The 24080-nt window shown below is 40.4% G+C and overlaps 1 protein-coding gene across 1 annotated transcript in view; it reads right to left on the bottom strand.

The window, feature by feature from the left end:
* The window catches only part of grin2aa (glutamate receptor, ionotropic, N-methyl D-aspartate 2A, a), a 122132-nt gene that overhangs the window by 35948 nt on the left and 62104 nt on the right, over nt 1-24080 (bottom strand). Inside the window, exons 2-3 of the mRNA XM_040122483.1 lie at nt 8798-8964; nt 4416-4844 (exon numbers count right to left, since the gene is read on the bottom strand). Coding sequence (XP_039978417.1) covers nt 4416-4844; nt 8798-8964 — 596 coding nt within the window. The remainder of the gene's footprint in view (nt 1-4415; nt 4845-8797; nt 8965-24080) is intronic.

Here is a 24080-nt window from a genome sequence, read left to right on the forward strand (position 1 = left end):
AGTTACTGATTTTCACGATTTCTCACATCCACACGTACGCACAGTACATGTTATCTATTAGCAACTCAGTGTACTTTTTTTTAGTAGCCTTCTTCCTTTAAGTCCTTCCTGATAACACCATGTCTCTAAAATTTCAGCTTTTGAGGAACTAAAGAAAATGTGTTTATTATTTATGCTTGCTTGCTTATAAGCTGATTAGTTTCAACACAGTGACGGTTACATACAGTAACAGACACACTATACTAGACACAGCAGTTTATTTCGAGATTGTCCTCCTGTCCTCCTGAGCCCATAGGTTGTGTGTGCCAGCAGCTTATTGCGATCCATAGTTATGTTTTAGTGTCAGGCGACCACTAGTGACCTTAGTAATTATGATGGGAGCAAAGGAGGTAGTCAGGGGACGTAGTACAAAGAGCAACAAAGTCCATGTTAAAATGAGTTTGGGGTGGACGGATGGCACCACAAAATACAGGACAGACACAGGAGACTGCTGTTTGTTTCCCATCTAAAACCAAGTCTTCGTCATGTCTTTTAACCATGACCGTTCCACAACCTTAACTGCGTGTTTTATTATTGTAACCATGACGATGAAGGTCCTCTAATTAATGAAGTACTTATTTTAACCCAAACCTCAATCTTTGCCTAAACCTAACCAAGTAGGTCTTGTGCAATAACCTCACCAAACCATGACTGCTCCACAACCTTAACTGTGTGTTTATTACTGTAACCCTGACGATGAAGGTCCCGTACAACTTCTGGCGTTGGGGGGCTATTTCAGGAGACGCTCCTATGGGTCAAATCAGAGGGTAGGGGCAAAAAACCTATACTGTAGCTCAGGTTGGAGGACTTGTTTATGTTCATGGGCACACCCTACCATAGGTTACAGGTACAGTATATTGCCCATCTAGTCAAATACACTATTCTTTGATAGATCACTTGCTGCATGTAAAGCCTTTTTTCACAAATCACAACAGAAATATACATATGTGAATGGAATAATAAATACACACAGATGTAGTTAGCAAGCACTCATGCGGTAATGTCATATTTATGAGCAGTTGTTTCCAATCTGTAAGAAAAGATATTCATAGGTTATGTCTCGAACGCTGTGTGAAAATGAAAAATACACTAAGCAGTGTTAGAATTTAAGCATTTATTTTTAACATACTACTCTACTAACTTGTTTGCCAGGATACGACATGCCTCTTTTAAATTCTCAGTTGCAATTTGTAGTGTGGAAGTACATGTCTTTGCACAGCTCACATGACTGCCCCAGGCCTGAGTACATCTTTGTAATGTGTATGTGCGTACATGTGTGTGTTTCCTGAGTTTTGACCCTCATATATCAGGGCTAGAGACTGAAATTACCTGTCAGGACAAACTCACACATGTGTACACACACACACACACACACACACACACACACACACACACACACACACACACACACACACACACACACACACACACACACACACACACACACACACACACACACACACAGGTAAATAAGTGCTTAAGTCTTTTAACGCACATTGTTCACCATAGCAAGGCAGCAAGGTGAGCAGTACAACGTAAATCGGTCATGACAGAACGTTCTCTTAAGGGGGGTTGGGGGTGGGGGTATTTCTCTTGTTTCTAACATGTACACGCACAAGCACAGACATACACAAACCCGCAAACTTACACGCACCATATTTTATAAGTTGTCACTTTTTCTGATTGCTCTACTGACCAGCGCTCTTACATGGTCATTTGTCTCCTGTTTTTATTTAATTTTTTTCTTCTATTACTCTGCAAAACATATTCATCTTGGATGTGTCACAGTGGATTTATCAACACAGCTGTCACAGGCAATATGAGTGAGGTAAAACTTCACTGAAAGCCCACACTGTACAGTACTAGTCACCAGAACTACAGACCTTTCTGTGAATTCAGCACTGACTATTAATATTATTCTCATCCAAACAAGGTTTGTTCTGTTGTGACATGTTTTTGGCTCAGTTAAGGATGGAAGCAGCATCCACTGTAAATCAAACTGTTGTCACAAATCGCAGTTGATACTGTGAGGCATTCAAGAAAAGAAACACATAGGTTTCAAACTGAATCTTAGCCGAATGCATATAAGATGATGCTGTTATTGACTTTTTGCTTACAACAAGGCAGTAGATCCACAGAAGAACTAAAGAGAAGCCTAGGGTAAAATACTGCGACCCACTGTAAATAATGCAATATGCCACACTTGTGCTGTACATTTGAACATACAGCCCAGCTGCCCACCTCTGTGTGTGTGTGTGTGTGTGTGTGTGTGTGTGTGTGTGTGTGTGTGTGTGTGTGTGTGTGCGCGCTGGCTGCTCATGTTCTCCATGTTGGCCATGTTCTCGCCTTGACCAATCATGTTTCTCATGTCCTGGCCCTGAAGCCCTATTGGCTGAGCTCTCTCACCCACAACAGAGCCATCTGTGGCAACTCATCACCTGGGTAACAACCTGAGGCAGCAGAGCATGCTAGGAACAAAGTCAGCTGGCTCTGGATATTTGGTAATTCTCTTTGATTTGCCTGTTTCCTGACAAAACAAGAGCTATATTAGTGTGGAATTGGTATTTAAAGTCCTGCTGAGGTTATTAAAGGTGCAACCAGTCATACTTTACTGTCTCTTTGCACAAAATGACCATAATTAAATAGTGGGAGCTCATAAATCCAGAGTCCGCCCAGCCCCATTTTTGCAGTGAATGCTCTCATCTCCCAGGCTCTCTTAACTATCCATGGTGCACAATGCATTTTGTTTTGTTTCTGCAAAATCCAAATTAAAATGGGTTTAAAGCCAATGGGGGTTTCAGACTAAAAACATCTTCAATACTGGTGCTAATTTGGTTTGCAGATAAATAACTACTGATGTAATGTTTGTTAACTGACCTCAGAGGAAAATGTTAGATTTCAATCTTGACTTCCTAAACTAATATTATTTTAGAAGAGGCAATACCTGGGACTTAATCTGATTTAAAAATTCTGTTGTTACACTAATGCCAAAACAATATGTGCTCTAAATGTAACTGTTTCATTATTCATCTCTTACTGTGTCACTTTTTTTATCTTTCTCTCTGTCATTTCCTCTGTGTTTTGCTCTCAGCATCTCATACTTTTCCGAGATATTGTCATCTGACTCTAAATTTATGCAAACTTTGAGAATGAGATGGGTAAAAACCAACAACTAAGCCTCCTGATTGTCAGAAAAGCCTTTCAAAAAAAATTCATATTGTTGTTTAATGTTAGTTATTTTAGCTGTATTTCAATCTCTTGTCTAAGACAAACCAAACTATAAAATGTTTATATGATTACTTACTTACACTGGATCAATTCCCAATATTATTGATATTGATGTACCATGTTTGTCAAAATCATGTGCAGAGTGTTTAATACCAAACAAATCTATATGCTTTTATGTGTTCCTAAATCTGCTCATCTTCTCAATCATTTTCTAGTTTAACCATCTTAAATGTAAGACAAAACACAGGAGAGACAGACAACATTTCCAAATTTTGCAGAACGCTTTTGGAAATAAATTTTCAAATCAGTTTGGTCATTTAGACTGAGGAATTTTAATTTCACACATAATTATTTTTAAAAAAAAAAGCAATATTGGGATGTAAACACAGGTTGTGTGTGTCTCTCCCTCGTCTACCAGATGGAAAGCCAGACAGAGCTGGCAAGACCTGCAACATCTCCCACTGGCTGCTGGGGAGCAAGCGCATGATGAGAAGGAGAGCAGAAGAGAGTGAATGAGGGATGGAGGAATAAATGAGAGGAGGAACAGAAGGACTCATCAAGGAGCTCTCCAATTTTGGAGAGCACTCATTTGTGGCGGCTTCCCGCTATTACCTCAGTCTCAATTTCTTCCCTTCCCTCTTCCATCGCTGCCTTTGCTACTCAACTCCCATTCACCTCTTTCATTCCTCCCTCTCTCTCTGTGACTCCTACACTTTCTCTTAGCTCTAACTCTCAATCCCTTGGTCTTTCATCCGGTAATTGCATCGTTCTTCAATCTCAATCCTTAACGAAGACTTGGTGGAAACTTGGTGGAAGTCTCTAATTACTGAGGACAAAGGTGCAAACAAACAGACTGTGGCAGGAAGCCACGTACTCAAACACACACACACACACACACACACACACACACACACACACACACACACACACACACACACACACACACACACACACACACACACACACACACACAAATCCATGTGCATTAACACAGCTACTCTCTTAGTTAAAAATACGCAACACCATTCTAATGCTGCTGTTTCTATTTTTCTCTCCTCTAAAAGAGACATTGCTCACTGTATTTCTCACTAATCATTATAGACATGATTGCCAAGACAAACACATCCACACACTCTTTCTTTGCTTACTTATGCAGTGCGCTAGGCGGCAGCTTGGTTGTCTTCTCCATCTGGCCGTAGCAGGATGTTTTGGCTTCAGGGATGTCGCCATACTCCTCCAACATGGCTGCCGCTGCTGACGTTATGATCCCTAGACCATCGCGAACTCGCGCCTCCAACGGGTAGTCCCAGTCATCATATGACACTGAAATCATTCCCGATGGAAACTCGTCAGGCGTTATTTCCGGGTTCCCAGTTGTGAGTGATGGCACAATCCAGATGTATCCAAATCCGGTGAGGCCAAGAGAGCGAGCCTCCTCCAGAATGTAGACCGCCTCATCCTTGGAACAGTAGAGCAGGACCACCGGAGACTGGACCTTTTTGAGCATGATCTGGGACCGGCTGTCTTCCTCCACTGCGTCCAAGGTGATGATATTCTGTAAGTCCCATCCCACAAAACTAAAGCAAGGATAAAGAGGACAGGAGTGAAATATTAATATATTTAACTAATAGACCATTAACTTGCTCAGGTGCTGGCAAGGGCAGGTACAAATATCCATTACAATTAATATCATTGTTAAGTGCGATGTGAATACTAACAGGTGTACAGTGCTTATTGTCAGGGGAAACTCATTAAGGTTAAATGGAATGCAAATGCTAAAGCTGTCACTGTATAATGATGCTCAGCAGGTTCCAGCCCCTACAACCAAAGAACAAGGAGAACAAACACTGGCCCTTTCAATGTGATTGGGCCAGTGCAGTCCCTGTGGTCACCGTGATAATTGGTGACAACAGTTATCAGAAAATAGTGGTGTTATCAACATCATCATTGTTAGTGACTGTGAGCTTCTGTCACACCTTTTGCACAAAAATAGGCTCAGTAATATTGCATTGCACCTGCGTAACCATGTGGCCGAAGACAGATGTTTTACAAAGATATTTTGTTCTATGGAATGTTGAAACCGTAATGTTCAAAGCAACTGTGAAGGAAAACAGATTTTTTTAACCTAGTTCTGCAGCCAGTTAGCTAAAGTGGACAGAGTGAGAAGTAATAAGTGCTCATTAAAAAGATAATGCATTTGTAGAATATCTTTTTCATCCAGTGGGACTGACTGCTCTTTTTCACCATGTCCAGAGTGATAATATCCACCAGCTCCCAGTACGCAAGGCTAAAGAGCAGCAGAAGCAGAGGAAATGGCAGTTATGTTAGTAATTAAAGAACATAATAACAGGAGTACAGGTCTTTCATGGCAGAGCTGGCAGAGTGAGGGACAAAGAAGGTTGCGCACACACACACACACACACAAGTACACACACGCGCATACACACAAACACACAGTGTGTTACAAAGTGGGATGCGCGGCAGGGAAAAGAGGGAAGCGGTTAACCATCATGTAAGAATCTAACAATAGACAGGTAGTGTATCATGAGAGTGATCTGGGACTTGCAGTTCTCTTCTTGCTGTCCAAAGTGATGATGGTCTACAAGTCCCAGATGACAAAACTAGTAAAGAAAGACAATGACACACAGAAACACATTCACAGAGAAAGAGAGAGAGAGAGAGAGACAACAGTGGTGAACAGTTATGGGAGGATTTAATACTGGTATGTCGAAAAGAAGGCTCAGGAAACAAATTCCCCATTTTTTTGCACGGAAATTTGATAATACCATAATAAAAATGTTTGCTCATCACTCCTTATTTGCAGGTCAATCACCTCTGGTAAAGCAGGTGACACTGTATGTAGTGAGTTTGAGATGATCCAGGTCGAAGAGGTAAGACATACTGGAAAGTGTCTACAGTGCCTGGACAACCATTCCCATTCAAAAACCCAAATCTGTCCCCTTTAATCTGCAAAGTATACAAACAGGAAGACCACCAAACTGCCTGTATTAATTTCCAGCAGAAAGCCTATGTACTGTAAGTGGTCACGACCAAAATATTTTTTTTCACTGTCCTATTATTTATCTGGGCCTACTGCAAGTACTAATATGTCTCCATAGTAAAGTCAGCATTGATTCACTTAGTTGACTGGTCCAATTTTCTGCTGTGAATGATGGAAGTTCATTGATATTAAAACTGTCTGCCCATGTCTAAGTCAGTGTGAACCAGCTGAACACTGAAATGGGAAATCGACAACGAGTTATTGCAGGTAATTGGGCTAATTATTTCTTGTTTCATAAATGACAGACTGTTATTTTAACAGGTACAAATATTGACACTGGGGATCTTATTTTATTGGGTTTTTATTTCAAATCTGTGATACCGTGGAGCTACCTTTCACTAAAGTATTATAAACACATTTATATAGCGTAGATATTGATGTTACAATAGCTAATGGTGAACTAAAGAACCATAAACAAGGGATATTGGACTTAAAGCTCGAAACTGTTTTTGATATGCATACTTTATGTGGAAAAAACAAGATTAAAAGGAAAACCATGGAAAGGGAACATGTTACACCCAGTAGTTGGCCAACCTTTGATATTGCTTTCTGCTCTCTAAATTATTTGGACCATTACCTATTTATTTGTATATTTTTGTTCTCAAATCTTGTACTTCAGTGTGCAAAATGGGAAAGTTAACTTGAGGCAAACCTATATGTGTATGTAGTTTCCCGGAGATCAACATATAAGGTGTTTGGGCAGATCAGATCAGAATCAAAGTCTTTCTGCCAAACAAATTCCATTCCAAAGCTTTGAAAACACAGGGTAAAACATGTATGAACTGTGGATGTGCGGACTTCTTTAGTAACTCAAGCTTCCTAGTTTCCTAATGGTAACAGCTGTTTTGAGGAATAAATTCCTATAATCTTATTTAATTAGCCATTTAACAATCTGTTGCCAATTTAATTGTAATAAATACACTTCTAAGTGTCACCAAATACAGAGGCAAGGCAGAGAGTTTTCTAACCCCTGCTGGGTTTGACATAAAGAGTTACTGCTAATGAAAACGACCCTCCTCAGCTGGGCTTCTATATATCACAAATGCAGGCACCAACCCTTGCCAGCATCTCAACACTGCTGAACATGTATCATTCATTTGACATTTTTTTTTCTTCTGGTTTCTTCTGCAGTTTTTCATCTATCTGTTTCTCTCTCTGCCGAGAGCTACAGCATCAGTCAAAATGACCTAAAGGTGGAGCAAACAGCCAAAGTGCACGTGCAGTAAAGCCAACTGTCATTTACATTAATTTTGAGAATGCTGATGAAATCCTTTTAGGCTTGCTGTCTTTGAAGTGCATACTTTATGAGTGGAGGAGATGAAAAATACAAAGCCAAAACACTGTATGCAGTAACTCTTCTAAAGAGTAAACTTGCCCATTCTCTGGGGAAATTTGCAGTGATAATGGAGGAGATTACAGACAAAATAGAGAACTGGGCTTGGAGAAATGCCCAGAATATAGTAACTCTTTAGAAAACATGCCTACAGTTCTTGTTTTCTTCAGCTTTTCTAAATGTAAACGGTTGGCATTGAGAGGTGATTTTGGGAACAATGAATGGATTCTACTCAAAAGAGTATAAAGGGGAAAACGGCCCACTGTAAGTGTCCTTCATAGTTCCTCTATTACGGCTATATATTATTAGTATAATATTTTGAAGTCACTCATCCACACTGTAAGCTAATGTGTTGACAGTGGTTCCAGCTAAGCTTTATTCTTACAAGGTACTTTCTGTTGCATCTAGGTTACAATTAGTTTATGTTTTACTTTATTTTTCCTGATAAAGTGTCAGTGCAACATTAAATTAACTATTCAATTTTACGTCGGTGTCTGTCTGTCAATCTGTTGGTTGATCGGTCCACCACTTTTACTCAAGACTTCATCTAGTGCCGTCATCAGGTCAGAATGAATGAATTTGTCCAATACTTTGGTTCATGACTAAACACCTGCAAAACAAATGACATTCTCATTAGCCTCAGCTGTACGTTGTGCTTAGTGCTAATTAGCAATTGTTAGCATGCTAAGAACCTTAACTAAAATGGTCAACATAGAAAAACTTTACACCTTGTACCTTAACATCAACATGTTAGCATTGTCATTGCAAGCATGCTAGCGTGCTGATGTTAGCATTTAGCTCAAAGCATCACTGTGCCTGAGCATGACTGTAGACTTTTAGTCTTGTTACAGTTGTCTCTCCTCCTGGCTGTTATTTGAGTTTAATTGACCAACTCAGCTTATGAAAGCTTCTCCAAATATAAGGAAGTTTTCCAGATGGTTGTCACATCTGTCAGTTGAACTCTGTCAGCAAACACATCCACATCAGGACTGGTATATTGCAGCACCAATAGGATATCATTACTTGCTGAGTGTTGGCTACTGTTATACAATTAAATAATAATAATATAATAATAATATTCAACTTACAGTTAAAAGGTGAAAATGTGAAGAACAGTACAAAGTAACTGATGTTACCTGTTGTCCACGGTAGTTTTCAGGATGTTGATGAACTCCTGGTAGCCAGGGAACTTTGATGTGACAATGGAGAAGATGTGCCAGTCATACTCCTCCATAATGTTCAGCATCAGCAGAGCCTCCTGCTGGATGGAAGCACCAAACTGGAAGAATGTCGACTTCACATCCTGAGAAAAGAGAGCAGGAGAGAGGAATGGAGGGAGGGAGAAAAGGGAGGAAAGAAGGATAAAGGGAGGGGAAGAAGAGACTTAATTAAAGATTTATTTGTATCATTTTTTTTCACTTTCTGCCACCAGCCACTGACTTAATCAAACTGCATCTCAAAAAAAATGTTTCTACAACAGAGCATTTAAAATTTGGCACATTATGAGTACACACGAGCACACACAAACACACACACACACACACACACACACACACACAGATCGAGAGTAATAGGCTTCTCGTGGAGGAAATATATGGATGAGGGATTCAGAACAATTCAATTAAGCCCAAATTGGATTGGTGCAGTACAAGCGGCCTGCAGAACTGTATGGGCCTGGTTCTGGAGAAACGAGGGATACATTCACTCTGAGTCATATCCACCCCATTAAACCTGACTTAGAATCATTTCCCATTTAATTCAGCCAAACTGAGACATGGGGTTGGACAGAGGCGACAAATGCTATTACAGGTGGACAAATGAACTCTATTCATTTTTGTTGCAGGTGTTCTTTTAAATGACTCATTATGGTCTAGGCTATTAAATATGGTGAAATGAGACAAAAAACTAGTGCGGAAGAAAAAAGCATCAAAAAATGTGTGGAGTGAGACAGCCTTAAATTGTCTTTGGTTGTTTATTGCATGATTTGTTGTGTGTGGATTTCTGTTACCTTGAAATGTCAGAGAGTTCACACATGTCTAATCTTGACACCTCTTGTGTTTGGCGCTCTAATTATGATAGGCCTGCAGGTTGGTTTGTGTGCATATCTTCTGTGTGTGTGTATATGTGTGTGTGTGTGTGTGTGTGTGTGTGTGTGTGTGTGTGTGTGTGTGTGTGTGTGTGTGTGTGTGTGTGTGTGTGTGTGTGTGTGTGTGTGTGTGTGCAACCTGACAGTTAGACAAGAAAAAACACAAGGACTAAAAGACACAGAACAAAAGGTTGGAACAGGAGATAAGAGACAAATGAAGAATAAGAGATCCTCCCCCGGTGTCACTTTGTGAGATGAAACCTGCTTTCAAAAGGAGCAAACACACCACACGCACTTACACTCATTGACACACATAAATGCACACGCTACATGTACACACTGCCTGCAGGCTCTATCTGCGGTAATTCAACCACAGTCTGACTAAACTTTCATAAAAGACGGAGTTGGTGTGTATGATCAAACATACAGAGTATGTTGTGCAATGCCACCTAGTATTAGCCTCATTACTAAATGCTACAAAAGACAACATGAAAACACATCTTGAAGAGGCTAAAAAAAGCCCAGCCAGGATTGTGATCAGTGACCATATGAGGTAGTTTCATTTGTAATGTAATCTCCAGCTGTAATTGTGCCCTTATTGTAGAATATATTTCTTAAAAGCACACATTTACATATGCAGTGTATTTTGAGTCATAGTTATCTGCATCTCTGAAGCTGCAAAGAGTTCAAACACGGTGTAGTGCTCTGAATCTGCCCAACTTGGCAACGTTTAACATCTACGGTACATCTCTCTGAAGCAGATTTACAGAACAAAGCCTGCAGGCCACTTCAGGCAGACAATTTATACCATGCAGCTACAATCACACATAAAATATTCCACTCTCAGCAACACACACCCAACACACCCTTGGCAAAGTCTTCATTGATCAAATATCAGTAATATGTCATCACTATTGATCACTTACAGTAGTATTTGAATTAGTCCCACCTCTAGCATGCACCTGTAGGCTCTGATTATAGTCTGCCATGAGGAGGCTGACTGAACTCAAGTCTGCTTCACTGAGGAATCCGTTGAAATTTGTCTAGAAAAAAATGTTCCTGCTGTTATGCTAATAAGACACATACATCCATTACATTCATTAAGAAAGTAAATTGCATAAATAAGTGTTTACACATAACGAGTCTAAAAAGATAGTCGAGAGATGTCAATGTTTGTGTTAATGATTGTGATAGACTGAAAATGTGTTTACAAAATGAACTTGTATAGGTATATGAAACTTTTCAATTAAATTATTAGCTTTCAATATTCGTTCCTCTATTTTTTAGTCAGTTACACATCAGTAGCCTACTTGGCTGCTACCCTGCTGGGTCTATTACTATACAGCTCTTTTCCTGTAGACAGATTTCCACTTCTAAGACACGGAGTAGGTATAACACAAATAAGTGAAGAAGGCATTGGGGGAATGAAATAGATAAAAGTAGAAACCAGGGACTGCGTGTAGTGGATGGTATTTGTGACCATATCGGTGTGCTGTATGTGATTTCATTGCTACATGCATGGCCTAGCATTTCCTTTTCCACTGTGTTGATAGCCTCTGAATAATGTGGGCATCGTGTGTGTGTGCATCATTTTCTCCCCATATCAAGACTCTTGAATGCTCTTTAATGGTATTGTATCTGGTTGTGAGCTTGGCTGAGTCGACACTCAGACTCAAGTGCTCTTCAGAGGCTCTCTCTGCAGCCGTGTCTGTGTGTGTGTGTGTGTGTGTGTGTGTGTGTGTGTGTGTGTGTGTGTGTGTGTGTGTGTGTGTGTGTGTGTGTGTGTGTGTGTGTGTTCTAATGGGGTAGAACCCGCAGCAATGCTTGAGCATGGTGGGACAGGCGGGAGGTCATGCTATAATACATGTCACTTCCTGTCTTCATCATAGCAGCAGCCAATAATCCCACAGTTTGCTCCAATATACAGAGGACTGTGACCAGCACAAGGCCAAAAAGAGCAGTCGTGGAATACACGGAATAAGCCTTCGGGTATGTAACCATTTATGGAATAGGCTTTTTTTTTGTTTTTTTTTTCTTCAGATATTTAAGTTCTGACATCTCAACCTTCCAGCTTTCGACAAAGGAGTTTACCATCAATTTTTCCCTCGATTTTATTGATAAAGTTTTTCTTTTGGTTTGTTTAGCCTCTGTGCTTAACATTGCTCAAGCTAAATATTCATATTTTCCTCTGTTTCTCCTAAACAAATCTTTGTTGAGACATTTTATTCTGGCATGATCCAGTAGATTTATAGGGGTAAGGGTTATTAGTTTAAGACAAATGAGAATCCTGTTAGACCATAAAGTATATAATCCTTCAGTTTATTTCAGAAATCAACACATTTCTAGATCCTTGTTTTACTGGACAGCAAATATTACCAAAGGCAACATTTATTCCACCACTGGTTATGAATATATTAGTATTTTGTTATTTAGTATTTTGCTAATGTGTTTTTGTGTCTGTGTGTATGTGCATGTGTGTGTTTGTATGAATGTGTCTTTGCCTCCTTGTGCCCATCCAAAAGGATTCAAGCATCAGGCATCCTAGGGGAGGAAGGCAAAATGTACCATAGACCAAAACGGAAATCTTCCTTTTACCGAAATACTTGCTCTTTTCTGATCTCAAATGAGACTGGCCGCATGCCTGCGCTCATTTGTGCTGGCCAAACCATGTCTCTTTATTTTCATTGCATCTCATCACATCAAGCCCAACAGAACCCAACAGCAGGAAAGATTCGGTTCAGGTTGGGCTGAATATCCTCATTTTACACAAGTGCGTGATCACGAGCACTGCTTGGAATGAGAAAATAGTGAGTCAGGCTTCAGTATTTTCTCTCAGAGATGGGAAGTTTATTTTGCCTAACGTATAATTCTCAGGCCAGGGTCGCCTCTATGCAACACTTGACTGAAGCAAAGGTACTGACTCTTGAGGAAGACTCTGACAACAAAGGACTGAATAAAACCTCCTGCTATCGTAATGAGGAAGAGAAGACAACCACACCTTCCATTGTTTTTCTGTCATCTGATGTCTCTCCCTTGTTCAACTTTCTCTTTTTCCAAGAGAAACACAAGCAGGAATGAAGAAAATGGAGTCACTGCTCTTCATAAAGCTTTGTATATGTATAGCTCCCACGTTTTGTGTGTGTGCTCCTTTATTAAATTCACATTCTTATCCTGTATGTTTCATTTATAGCCCATCGCATCTATTTTATTTTCACAGTTTTGGGAATGCAGTTCAGGTAGAAAGAGAAGGCAATAACACACAAAGGAAGACAAACAAATTGTGAAGTAACAGTTGGAACGTAATGAGAATAAGAAATAAGAAATGACGACTGAAAAGGCAACGATGATAAAGAATTAGCACCAGAAAGACTAAAAGAAAGCAAATTAGACTGAGAGTGGCAGACAGAAAAACTTCCATAGAGACATGAAACTAGAAACAAAGAGGGAGGGAATTTGAATGCAGGGGAGACAGAGAGAAAAGAGAGGCAAGAGCAGTGGAGAAGAGATTGATGGAGTGACTAAGCAGCGTATGATTGTTTCTAATTGGGACGGCTCACAATCCGTGACATCAAGAAACAGCCAATCATATCCTCTCATTTCACCCTTTTCAAGTGTGACATGTCTGTGCTTCCCACTCACACCTTCAGCTAGCAGCACCCACACATACAACCACACACGCACAGAAACGCACATACGTCCATAAACACAGTCTGTCATTCACATCTCTTTCCCTCTCGCTCTGTCTAACACGTTCACAGTCTACCACTCTCAAATTTCCCACTCTGTTGCATACACACAAACACACGCACAACCACAAAGAAGCAAACACACAAACACACACCTGCCCCGCAGGGCAGGACAGTGTGTCTCAGTTGCGATAGAGGGGATCTATAAATAGTAGTCCTCATATCCTCTTCTGCTGATAGCATCATGCACTGTCTGGTATGATGACATACACACATGTACAGAAAAGTCACACACACACACACACACACACACACACATACACACTCCCACAGATGAGTGTGTAGAGAACTGTGAGTTGAGCTTGGAGGTACACGTTCACCAAGATATAGGATGGTACTAAACTGGCACGCCAAAACCTGCATTTATTTGTCATATAAGGGACGTCATATTTATCCACATATCACTTCGATCAGCCACAGATACCCTGTTATCTGCTGGGTTTAACAGCTCCACAGTGTCCACTGGAGGAGAAACACACTGCTATGACAAAAATCCTCAGTGGCCGGTTACTAAATATAAACAGACAGGCATAAAAATAGCAGCAGCAAAACAAAAGAGAGAGAAATGTCTGTGGAAACAAAATCAAAATGCCAAGCATGCAGCACTCGCCACATAAACCACACAAAAACAGTCTCTACAGCCAAAATAAATCTCTCAGAAATTGAATGATAAAATAACTTGTTACTGTACAAATGCAGATTCATTGTGTGCCAAAATTATGTTCTGACAGGAAAGCATAAAGACATTGTGATGATGACTTAATATGACAATGGAAAACATTAGATTAGATTCATTTGATTCTTTATGGAGAATCACACGTACTGTATATTCAATCTGGCTTTGTAACCTGGCCACGCTCTAATGTTTTTAAACTATCCTTGTGAAAATTTATTGTAGAGTTTATAGTTTTGCAGTTTGGCCAACAAGACAGATCTACAGTATATCTGTGTCTGTGGGTCTGGATTGGCACTGATACAATGTCAGATAGACCGTTGCCAAACAGATCTACTGAGTGCAGAAAATGTATACACAAATTCCAAATGTGCAAAATGTGTTGACACCACTCAGTTCTGCCTCCCACTGTGTATTTTAGAGGAAAACAATAGAAGAATAACAGGCAAGCCAATTAGGGAAGTTGAAAGTTTGCTGAAGTCAGTGCTGCTTGGTGAGCTGAATGTATCCCAAATTCAAGAAAGCAGTCATATTCATATGTTTTCCAAGGTATGTTCTGTATGTTTGCCAAAGAAGTAAAGCATCATTAAACTGACAATTTTCAACAGGAGAAAGTTAAAACAGCCAATACCCAATGTTATTTCCAACAAGTGACAATTTCCTTTTAATATCATCTGTCAAATCCAGATTAAGGAGATATGGATAAACTGAGATGAGTCAGTTTAAAGAGAGACTTTTACCTGAAGAAATATTGTCCTGAAGAGGCACAACTTAAAATTGGAAAGATGACAGAGAACTTGAAATTGACAAAGACAATAAACATGAGATTCTCATGTGTGTTCTCATGAGGCTGAAGGGTGTACCTCCAGAGCAAGGATGGGTAGGAAGAGAAGAAAAGTTTAGATTTAAATCTTGAATTGCAGTGAAATGCAGCTGTGCAACATGTGATGTTTTATTCATACCCATAACTCCCTTTTTTTATGCAGACTAATTTAGATGATGCACGTCAACCTGTGGTTTGTTCATCTACTTGCATAGACCAATGTGCTAAATCTTAACATTATACGTGTTAACATCATTCTGACAATGAAAATCTACCTTCAAAACATCGTGGGGAAAAGCACAGTGCACTGAGATAAGTCAAACAACCAAGACACGTCATCAGGTACATAGACAGATAGAGACACATATGCACAGAGTCATGTCAAATAGCTTTCTGCTGTTCATGGGAAAACCTCATAACCTGGTCATTTTATTTTCACTGCAGCTGAAGCCTTATATGTTTCTCCGTGGAGTGAGAAAACCTCCTGAACTCATTGGTTTATGATCCCCTCTAAAACCAGTTGGAGAACGTCAACCTGATGTCATCGGGCTATAACAATGTTATGTGAGTCTAAACATCACATGGACGAGGACTTTACCTCGGATGTGGGAAATGCAGACAAACTGCTTTGCTGAAGTCACGAGTGGAATTTAAACAGCAGTAATGCGGTGGACAGAGGCAAATCAGCACCTTTTCTTGGAGCGGTATTTGCAAAGTTGATTTGGATACTGCACAAAAGGGAAACCTACGTCCCAGTAGAAGTGCTTGGCAGAGTCATCCATTTACAACACCAAATCTCTAGACTTGCACACAAACACACATGCAATTGCATTAACTTATACAAAAAGAACACTTCCTTATCTATTTCTTTTCTTCTCTTAAAGAGCAGAGAGAAATATCATTGTACTAACAACATTTTAATTTTAATTGCTGCACATTAGGTCCACCGTAAATGGCGGTGTCAGAGTTTTATGAAAGTGTGGGTGGTTATTCAGGCGTTACTAGATTACAGTGTTTAAAACAATAAGCAGATCTCAAGGTGGCGCTGTGAAAATGAGTGTCTGTCGTTTAAATGTGTTTGTGTGTTGTGGAGAATGGGTGTTAATAAACTACTTGGTGTGAACAAATGGGAGCATATATCCTTTGTTTGTGTTGGATAATAATTACAGGGAAACAGTAGCTTTCAACTGCAATAGAGGCTACACACACACACACACACACACAGGCAGATTATTAAACAAGGCTGTATTTGACGTCATTGAAGAATATTTTTGGCATGAATACAGTCCATTTTAGTGAGCAAACACAGAGGGAGAAAGAGACCTATTCGAAGTTTATCACACAGGAGCAGTGTCTGTTTGTGTGCATGTGCACATGTGTTTGTGTGTGTGTGTGTGTGTGTGTGTTGCTGTGGTTCCTCTGTCAGGACTTTTTAACAAGCAGTCAAGCCCCCACAGGGAAACACTGACAAAATAATATCATCCCTCTCTCTCTGTCTCTAACGTTGTCGCTCTGTGTTTGCCCTCTTCTTCCACTCACTCTCTTCTCTAATAAGTCTAATATCTTCCTCTCGGTGCCTTTCTTTCTTTTCGTTAACTCTGTATCCAGGGGCTCTTTCTTTTCTCGCCTCCCTCTATCCATCTTGCCCTCTCCCACCCACTCCCTATCTCTTCTAATAAGGCCAAGATTCTGCTACATTCCTCTGGGAACTAACCTTACACCTAAGCAGGAATAGCTGTTATCAGTGCCGGGAGTCTAACTGCTGAGTTTTCCCAAAAATCGTATTAATAAAAGTAAGCCAAATAAAACATGGCTGATGCCTAAATTGATGCAATGTCCCAAAAACTAAATTCTTCTTGTTTAACTTCCACAGTGGCTAATTATTATTTAGAGTGTTTGCTGTCAGACTATATTTAGATGTGACACAACGGTTCCCAAACTAAGGGTCAGCACCCCCCCACGGGGTGAGAAGATAAACCTGAGGAGTCGAGAGATGATTAGCAGGAAAGGAGAGGAGAAAAACTATAGAACTCTACTACACAAAATCATGCTTAACTTGACTATCATTTTGTTTTAAAAATATGCAAATAAAGCAGAAAAACCCAGCCAATAGTTGAACCGGTCACAACAGACAAGTACACATTGCTTCGTTTTAAGGGGTCACAAAAAGATCAACACTGCCGTAATTTCCCTTTAAACCACATCATTCTTGGTAATCTGATCACTTTAGTCTCTTCCTCTACAGCTCTGCTTGTTATTCAGCTCTGCACTATTATGCCTGCCTTCACTAGACTTTGTCATGCTGTGCATTTCACACCTGTCACATGCACAGAAATTGTTGGTATCATGATTACAGCCTCCACAGTCATAACAGAGCCATCATGAAAATTATCATCACTCTCAATATTAACAGCCGTAACCATCATAAATACGCTCTCTATCTCAGTTGTCCTACCTATCACGCCGGCTCTCCCTCCACTTATACCTCCTAATTTTCTTCCTCTAGTCCTTATTTTGACTTTCTTTTCCTTCTTTTCTTCCTCGTTTGGTACCCTTCAGTTATCTTTTCCTACTTCCTTCATGCCTGTCTCCATTTTACTATCTGTCCCACCTCACACACTGGGAGGCTTTTGAATGAACACAAAAGAGAGAGAGAAAAAAATCCCACTGGATGAATAAAGGTGGTAATCACAATAAAATAGCAAAGTCACTGCATAGCGTGATCCTCAGCGTCGTAGTGGTTTATTGAATACCTAAGCAATATTCCAACCAAAAACCTCTTTTTCAGGATTACTTGTTCAAACATGTTTTCTTTTTAAAGTATTGAATAAAGTAATCCCGTATGGAGGCTCTCAGTGTGCAGCCTTAAAGGGTTGTAAAGAATTGAAGCGCTTAAGATGAGAGGTCAGTGCAAAGCAACAGGATAGAGCGATGATGAAATCGTGAACCGAATCTGAGGAACTGTTTATTAGGAGAGATAATGAAAGAAGAAGAAGGAGGCGTACAGTTCACAAACATGCACATTAACTCAAACATAAAGGCACAAATAACCCACACGCACAAATAAATGCTTGTATATGTGGTCATGCCGTGATGCTTGTGCACACACACGCACACACACACACACACACTACTCAAAATAAAAGGGATTTATGAATCTCGTGTGTGTGTGTGTGTGTGTGTGTGTGTGTGTGTGTGTGTGTGTGTGTGTGTGTGTATCTCTGCCAGAGGGCTGTGTATCATGCTGAGTTCATTCCAAAGACACAAACAACATAACATAAACCTCTTCTCTAACAGAATGGAGGAACACCCAATGCCCAGGAAAAACAAGAAAATCAAAAGGCCTCAAAACCCAGATTTACAAATAACAAAACACCTAGACCTACATTTATGGAGTCGTAAAGCAGCCCAGAACACAAGCTGAGGTGACGTGAGGAAGGACAAGTACTGGTGTGAAATCATTTCTACCTTAATGTCACGTTTTTAGGAACACCTTTGGAGTAGCGTAGCTGAAGCTTCCTGATAACCCTTTAACACGGCTGTTAAATATATTTTAATGTGGGTTATCATATCAGATTGAGAACACTGTGTGTGCATCCTGGTTGCTTTTAAACCAGGCCACCTCCAGCTGGCAGAAACTGGGCGATCTGTGTAAAGTGGGACTCGCTTTACTGAGTTTCTTTCAACCACCCCTGTTCCTCAGATGCTGGGAGGGTATTGCTAACTGGGTGGTTAATGATTTGAGATTGCAGTATCCACTGTTTAGCAGGGAAGATGAACGGGTGGTCCAGCCAGAATGGCCCTAGGCCCACTAGTTTTCAAACTATAACCTACAATTAAGAAAACTCAAACACACTTTTTTGTTAAACTATTAGTTTGAGATTTTGGAAAATATGCTTATTCACTTTCTTGTTGCAAGCTAGAGGAAAAGATCAATACCTCTATCGTACCTGTCTTGTAAATATAAAGCTACAGACAGGCGATGGTTAGTTTAGCTTTAGCCATGATGTGGAAAACATGTTTTCCTCTGCCTCAACCCAGGAGCTGTTTCTATCCGTGGCTTATAATTGATGTATATAGAATTAAAAAATTATTAATTAACTACTGTTCACATTAACTTTAATTGTGTAGAAGGGTAAAAAAAATCTTGTAAATTACAATATATCATTTTGATACGTGTTTCTGGCAGAGTAAATAGCTGTTCCTCATTTTACTCACTGCGTACGTAGCCGGAAGTTAAGGCAGTACAAAAGACACGCCAACCCCCATCATATTAGCCTGCTACTCGCTACTACCCTTACATACAGCTATGTGAGGGCTAATCAATACTGCATAATGTGCTGATAGTTTCCCCCCACAGAGATGCATCAGTCTGCTTTTATGGTCATCACTACTACGCTGGCAGTATCAGTGATTCATCACCACTGCCACCGACAGACAGACACTGACACTGAGAGACCTACTTTGAAGCGGACAAAACAGAGCAGGGCGGGCGGGAGGGATGGATGGAACGAGTGGCAGGAAGACAGATGAGGCAAAGGCAAGCAGAGAGCAAGAGTGGGGAAAAGAGAAAAGAAGAGAGGAAGATAAAGAGGTGAGAGCGGACTTAAAAGAGAGGGAAAGCAGAAGGGGGGATGGGAGTATATGGGTGCATTGAAGGAGAAGTTCAGCATGTTTTGGGAAAATGCTTATTTGCTTTCTTTCTGAGTGAGATGAGAATATTTTTTATCAATCTGCCCTCTGTGTGTTACAGTGAGAGCTTAAGTCAGTACATGTTCAGCCTACCTCAGCATAAAGTCAGGAAGCGAGGGCAAAAACAGAAAGTCTGGCTCTGACTAATGTTTAAAAAAGTCCACTATCACCTCTAAACTAACTAATCAACAAGCTGTATCTCTCTTTTTTTTTTTACATCAAACACAAAGAGAAATGTACAGATTACAATTTTTGGTTTTAAGGGGAGGTACATGCTGGAACTATTTCTTGACGAACAACAGTTTTTCTGTTTTAACTGTCCAGTGTCTCCAGCTGTAGCACAGGTAGGCGACGGACATGACACTGATATTGATTTCACTCTCAGAAGAAAACCCATTATACCAAATGTTGAACAATTCCCTCATAGCCACACTGGCCAGCAAGGAAAAGGAAGTTTGCACTGTGCTCTATTCAAATCTGCCGGCATCCACCCCCACGCATCCATCATTAATAATATAACTAAAAGGACCCAGGAGAAAAGGGAAGACTGAAAGACATCAGCTGTTTCATGTGGATACACTCATGCACATGCTGAATTTTCCTTAAATCAACAACATGCAATATATGCACTATACCTCGAACCCCATCATCATCTCTAAGCTTTCACATTTCCATTTGATTGACTGCCAGCGAGGCCTGCAGAGTAATTGGCTGCATTTCATTGGTCAAGCAGACGGACAGCACCCCTGGGAGGAGTCCATCGGGCGATATCTGGTAACAATGTGCACAGGCGCACAGAGTTTTACACACAGACAGAGCCAGAGGGGAACTCCCTAATGCCTAATGTACCTTTTGCTATCACAGATGGGTCACTTACATTTCTGGGCACAATAATGAGAGAGAGAGAGGGATGAAAAAAAAAAAACGAGTGGAAAAGATTGTAGGAGAGGGCGCAGCAGGAAAGGCACGGAGGATTGGGTAAAATGAGATAAGGAAGAATAAAGGAATGGGGAGAGCAGAGGACAAAAAGCAGTTCAACTATATATCAGCTAATATACAGTGACTTGAGGAAGTATTTGTCAAGCCACTGTATGTGTGACTGTGTGGCAATACTCTAATCAAAATGATCGTGTTGAATAATACACAATGGAAGAGTTAAGTATATATTGCCAGAAAACACACTACAGAGCTAGGCAAGGGAACATGCATTCACATGATCTTAGAAACTTGAATCACATTTTGCGAACGCTCATCTTCATCACATCTGTGTGGCTAATGTCTGTGTAGCGTCTGTGAGCGACCATCGCCCGTAGGTTTTGCGGCTTCAGTCAGCTCTTATCGGAGGCGGTTTGGCTGTCTCAGCACCTTGAATCAGTATCAGAGGAAGTGGGTGAGAGCGAGTCGTGTGATTGGGTGATCAGCCTATTGAATCAGAAATTTCACACAATCAGTGACTCTTTATTTTTTCGCCTCCACTTTTTCTTGTTTCTTCACATGCAAAAGAGCAAATCTTTACAGTTCTTGGCAGCTGCATTATTTTATCAAAAATACATTTGCGTATATTCAAGAGACAAATGACATAAATTTGTCACCGGGCATAGTCATGATAGTGTGAAAATATAAGGTCGTTTTTTTGGGCAATTCAAACCACATTTACCACCCATTTGCAAGTTAGAGCTGCTCAAGTGGCTATGAGCAGGAGATGCGCGTCGTATGGTATGAATATGAACAAGAGCAGTGTTGAGCATATAGTACAATCTTTTCTGGATAGATAAACAAAAAGAGGCAATTTAACTTAACTGTAGAGCAGGCAGTCATGTAGGAAACAGCAAAGTGTGACGGAAAACTAAAATGAGTCATGTGTGACGTTGGTTAGAGGCTGAGAAACATCTTGGAGGACCAGGGCCGTCCTGAATCGGCCTTGCTGTGGTCTCTCGTATGAGGACAAAGGACAGTAATATTATCTGACTTGAGTCGTCAGTGGAGAGGAGCATCTGTGGATCACTGCTCACACAACAGAGGGAGAGAGACTCATCTGGGTCAAAAACACACTTGTACGGAAAGGTTTGAGCAACACGGCTTTGTAAAGGCGGACACTAATGTTTTTTGTAAACTAAGATACAAGGATTTGGTGTTTCCCCATAGTTTTATTCTTGACAGTGTGGTAAAGCCTCTCAAACAGCATTTTGACAATTACAGGTGCTTCCACTAAAGAAACTTCTCAGGGGTGAATTAGAAGAGGAAAGGAGAGGAGAGGAGAGGAGAGGAGAGGAGAGAGGAGAGGAAGAGAGGAGAGGAGAGGAGAGGAGACGAGGACGGAGAAGAGGAGGGAGGAGAGGAGAGGAGACAAAGTTGCTGACCCACTTTGTAGTTCTCAAAGTTTCAAATCCTCTTTAAAGGGAGAGTGAGTTGTGGCCAAGAATTTGCCAAGACACACACACGCATGCACACATTTTCACCACTTAAATACACACTCACATACACATTATACATAAAGTACATGCATGCACACACATACGTGTACAGAGACACACACACACACACACACATATATATAATCTTGAGCCTGTGACCCCAGACACCATGAATAATGAAGCAAGTGCTGCTTTTATTTTACACCGCATTAGCTTTTTACATCACCTAATAATGGCAGCACTGAACCACACTAACACACAGAGACACACACATTTCTGGTAGTGCTCGATACGGTTTGTTAGTTTTCTCATTTGACTTGGTCTATTTTAGTCCTGCAAAACCCTCTTTCTCATTCCTCCTCTCTCTGATCCTCCTTCCATTGTCTCTCTCTTTTATCTTTGCTTTTCATTTTCTTCATCTTCTTTGCTTTTTTTGTCTGGTCTCTCCCTTTCCCACCTCCATTGGTATATATCTTCATTCATTCATCTCACTCCTTCAAAACACCCCAACCCCCACCGCCTGTCTCTCTCTCTAAGGCATTTGTTGGTGTCGGTGATAAGATCAGCATGTGATTGGCTGGGCCAGATAGTAGATAAGACTGTGATTTGTTTCGGGAGCGTTTCTCTTCTCATCACACCCCAGTGGACTGCAGTGATATTAATGCACATGCATACATGTACACTCAGAGAGATGCAGATACACGTTGCATCCCGGATAAGAGGAGGCAGGATTGAAGGATGGAGAGTTGGAGTAATGAAGAATGCAGAAAGAAGGAAAGAAAGAAGGAGAGAAAGAGAGAAAGGAAGAAAAAGAAAGAAAGAAAGAAAGAGATGGGGTACAGTTATGAGAAAAACAGTCGCCCTAATTTGCAAATCAAAGACATTATGAAGCACATATTTATAGCCAAATCAGCCAAAGGGGAAATTTCCCCTTTTTACTTCACTTTCATTTTTCCCTTTTTATGCCTGCATCATGTTGCTTGTTTGGAAAGTGCTGTTCTTAAAATGAAGCACAGTTGGCTCTTGCTACCCTTAAAACTTCAGTCACATTTACTCCATCCCTCCATTGTCGAAAGGGTTCATTCCAGCCATATATTTGTACTTTAATAGTGAATGTGTAAACACGTGACAGTCAGGAAGTTGCATTTTATATAGAAAGAAAACCTCATTAGACAACTGGTAACTTGAAAAAAAATCCATATCACCCTTTAGTGGGCTCCTCCCAGTGACCATAGGTACTTTGGTGGTGCTGACATACCTGACATAAGAAACAGCCTCACTGCTAAAAGACAGGAAGCTGTGTGTCTTTGTTAAAAGTCCTGAAAACTAGTTTTCTTAATCAGTTTCTTACTATAAGGAATGTGGTCCCACATGGGCATGCTATACAGTATATGCCATAGTGAGAGGGATATTTTACATGTGATTTTTCTGTCTTTGTGTTTTGCTTCTGCTTTTCTCACTGATCTTAAGTGAAGAGGGCTTTGTTGGAAAAAGGTGATGTCAAGCATTTTCATGCACCAAACAGAATTTAACAATGCAAGAACGGATGGAAATTCTTGAGTTGTGTACTTATGCTACCAGGCAGACTCCAATGCTGATCCAATCTTATTAAAACAAACTAGCACAGTCATTCCCTTTGCCTTTAAATTTGGTTATTGTTTATTTAACTGCAACTCCAGTATTTAACACTAATACAAGAGAAATACTCGAGATGTGAACCCAAAAGGGAAAGCAAAATGAAATCTACATCTAATGTTTTTCATTCTGGAGATATGAGGTTTGTATTGGACCCTGACATGAGGGGCTCTATTTTATATATATTACTGTATACTTCTGTATTATGGTGGAGGAAGCATAAGAAGGTCATTGTCATCAGAATAACCAGCAGTGGCATGAAGTCTATACCTGAAACCCTGTCACTGTGTGTGTGTTTGTGTGAAACTATTCACAGCACATAGGTAACATGATGCAAACAAAAGTTGACG

Source organism: Xiphias gladius, chromosome 3 (genome assembly GCF_016859285.1).
Source record: "Xiphias gladius isolate SHS-SW01 ecotype Sanya breed wild chromosome 3, ASM1685928v1, whole genome shotgun sequence".
Lineage (NCBI taxonomy): Eukaryota > Metazoa > Chordata > Actinopteri > Istiophoriformes > Xiphiidae > Xiphias > Xiphias gladius.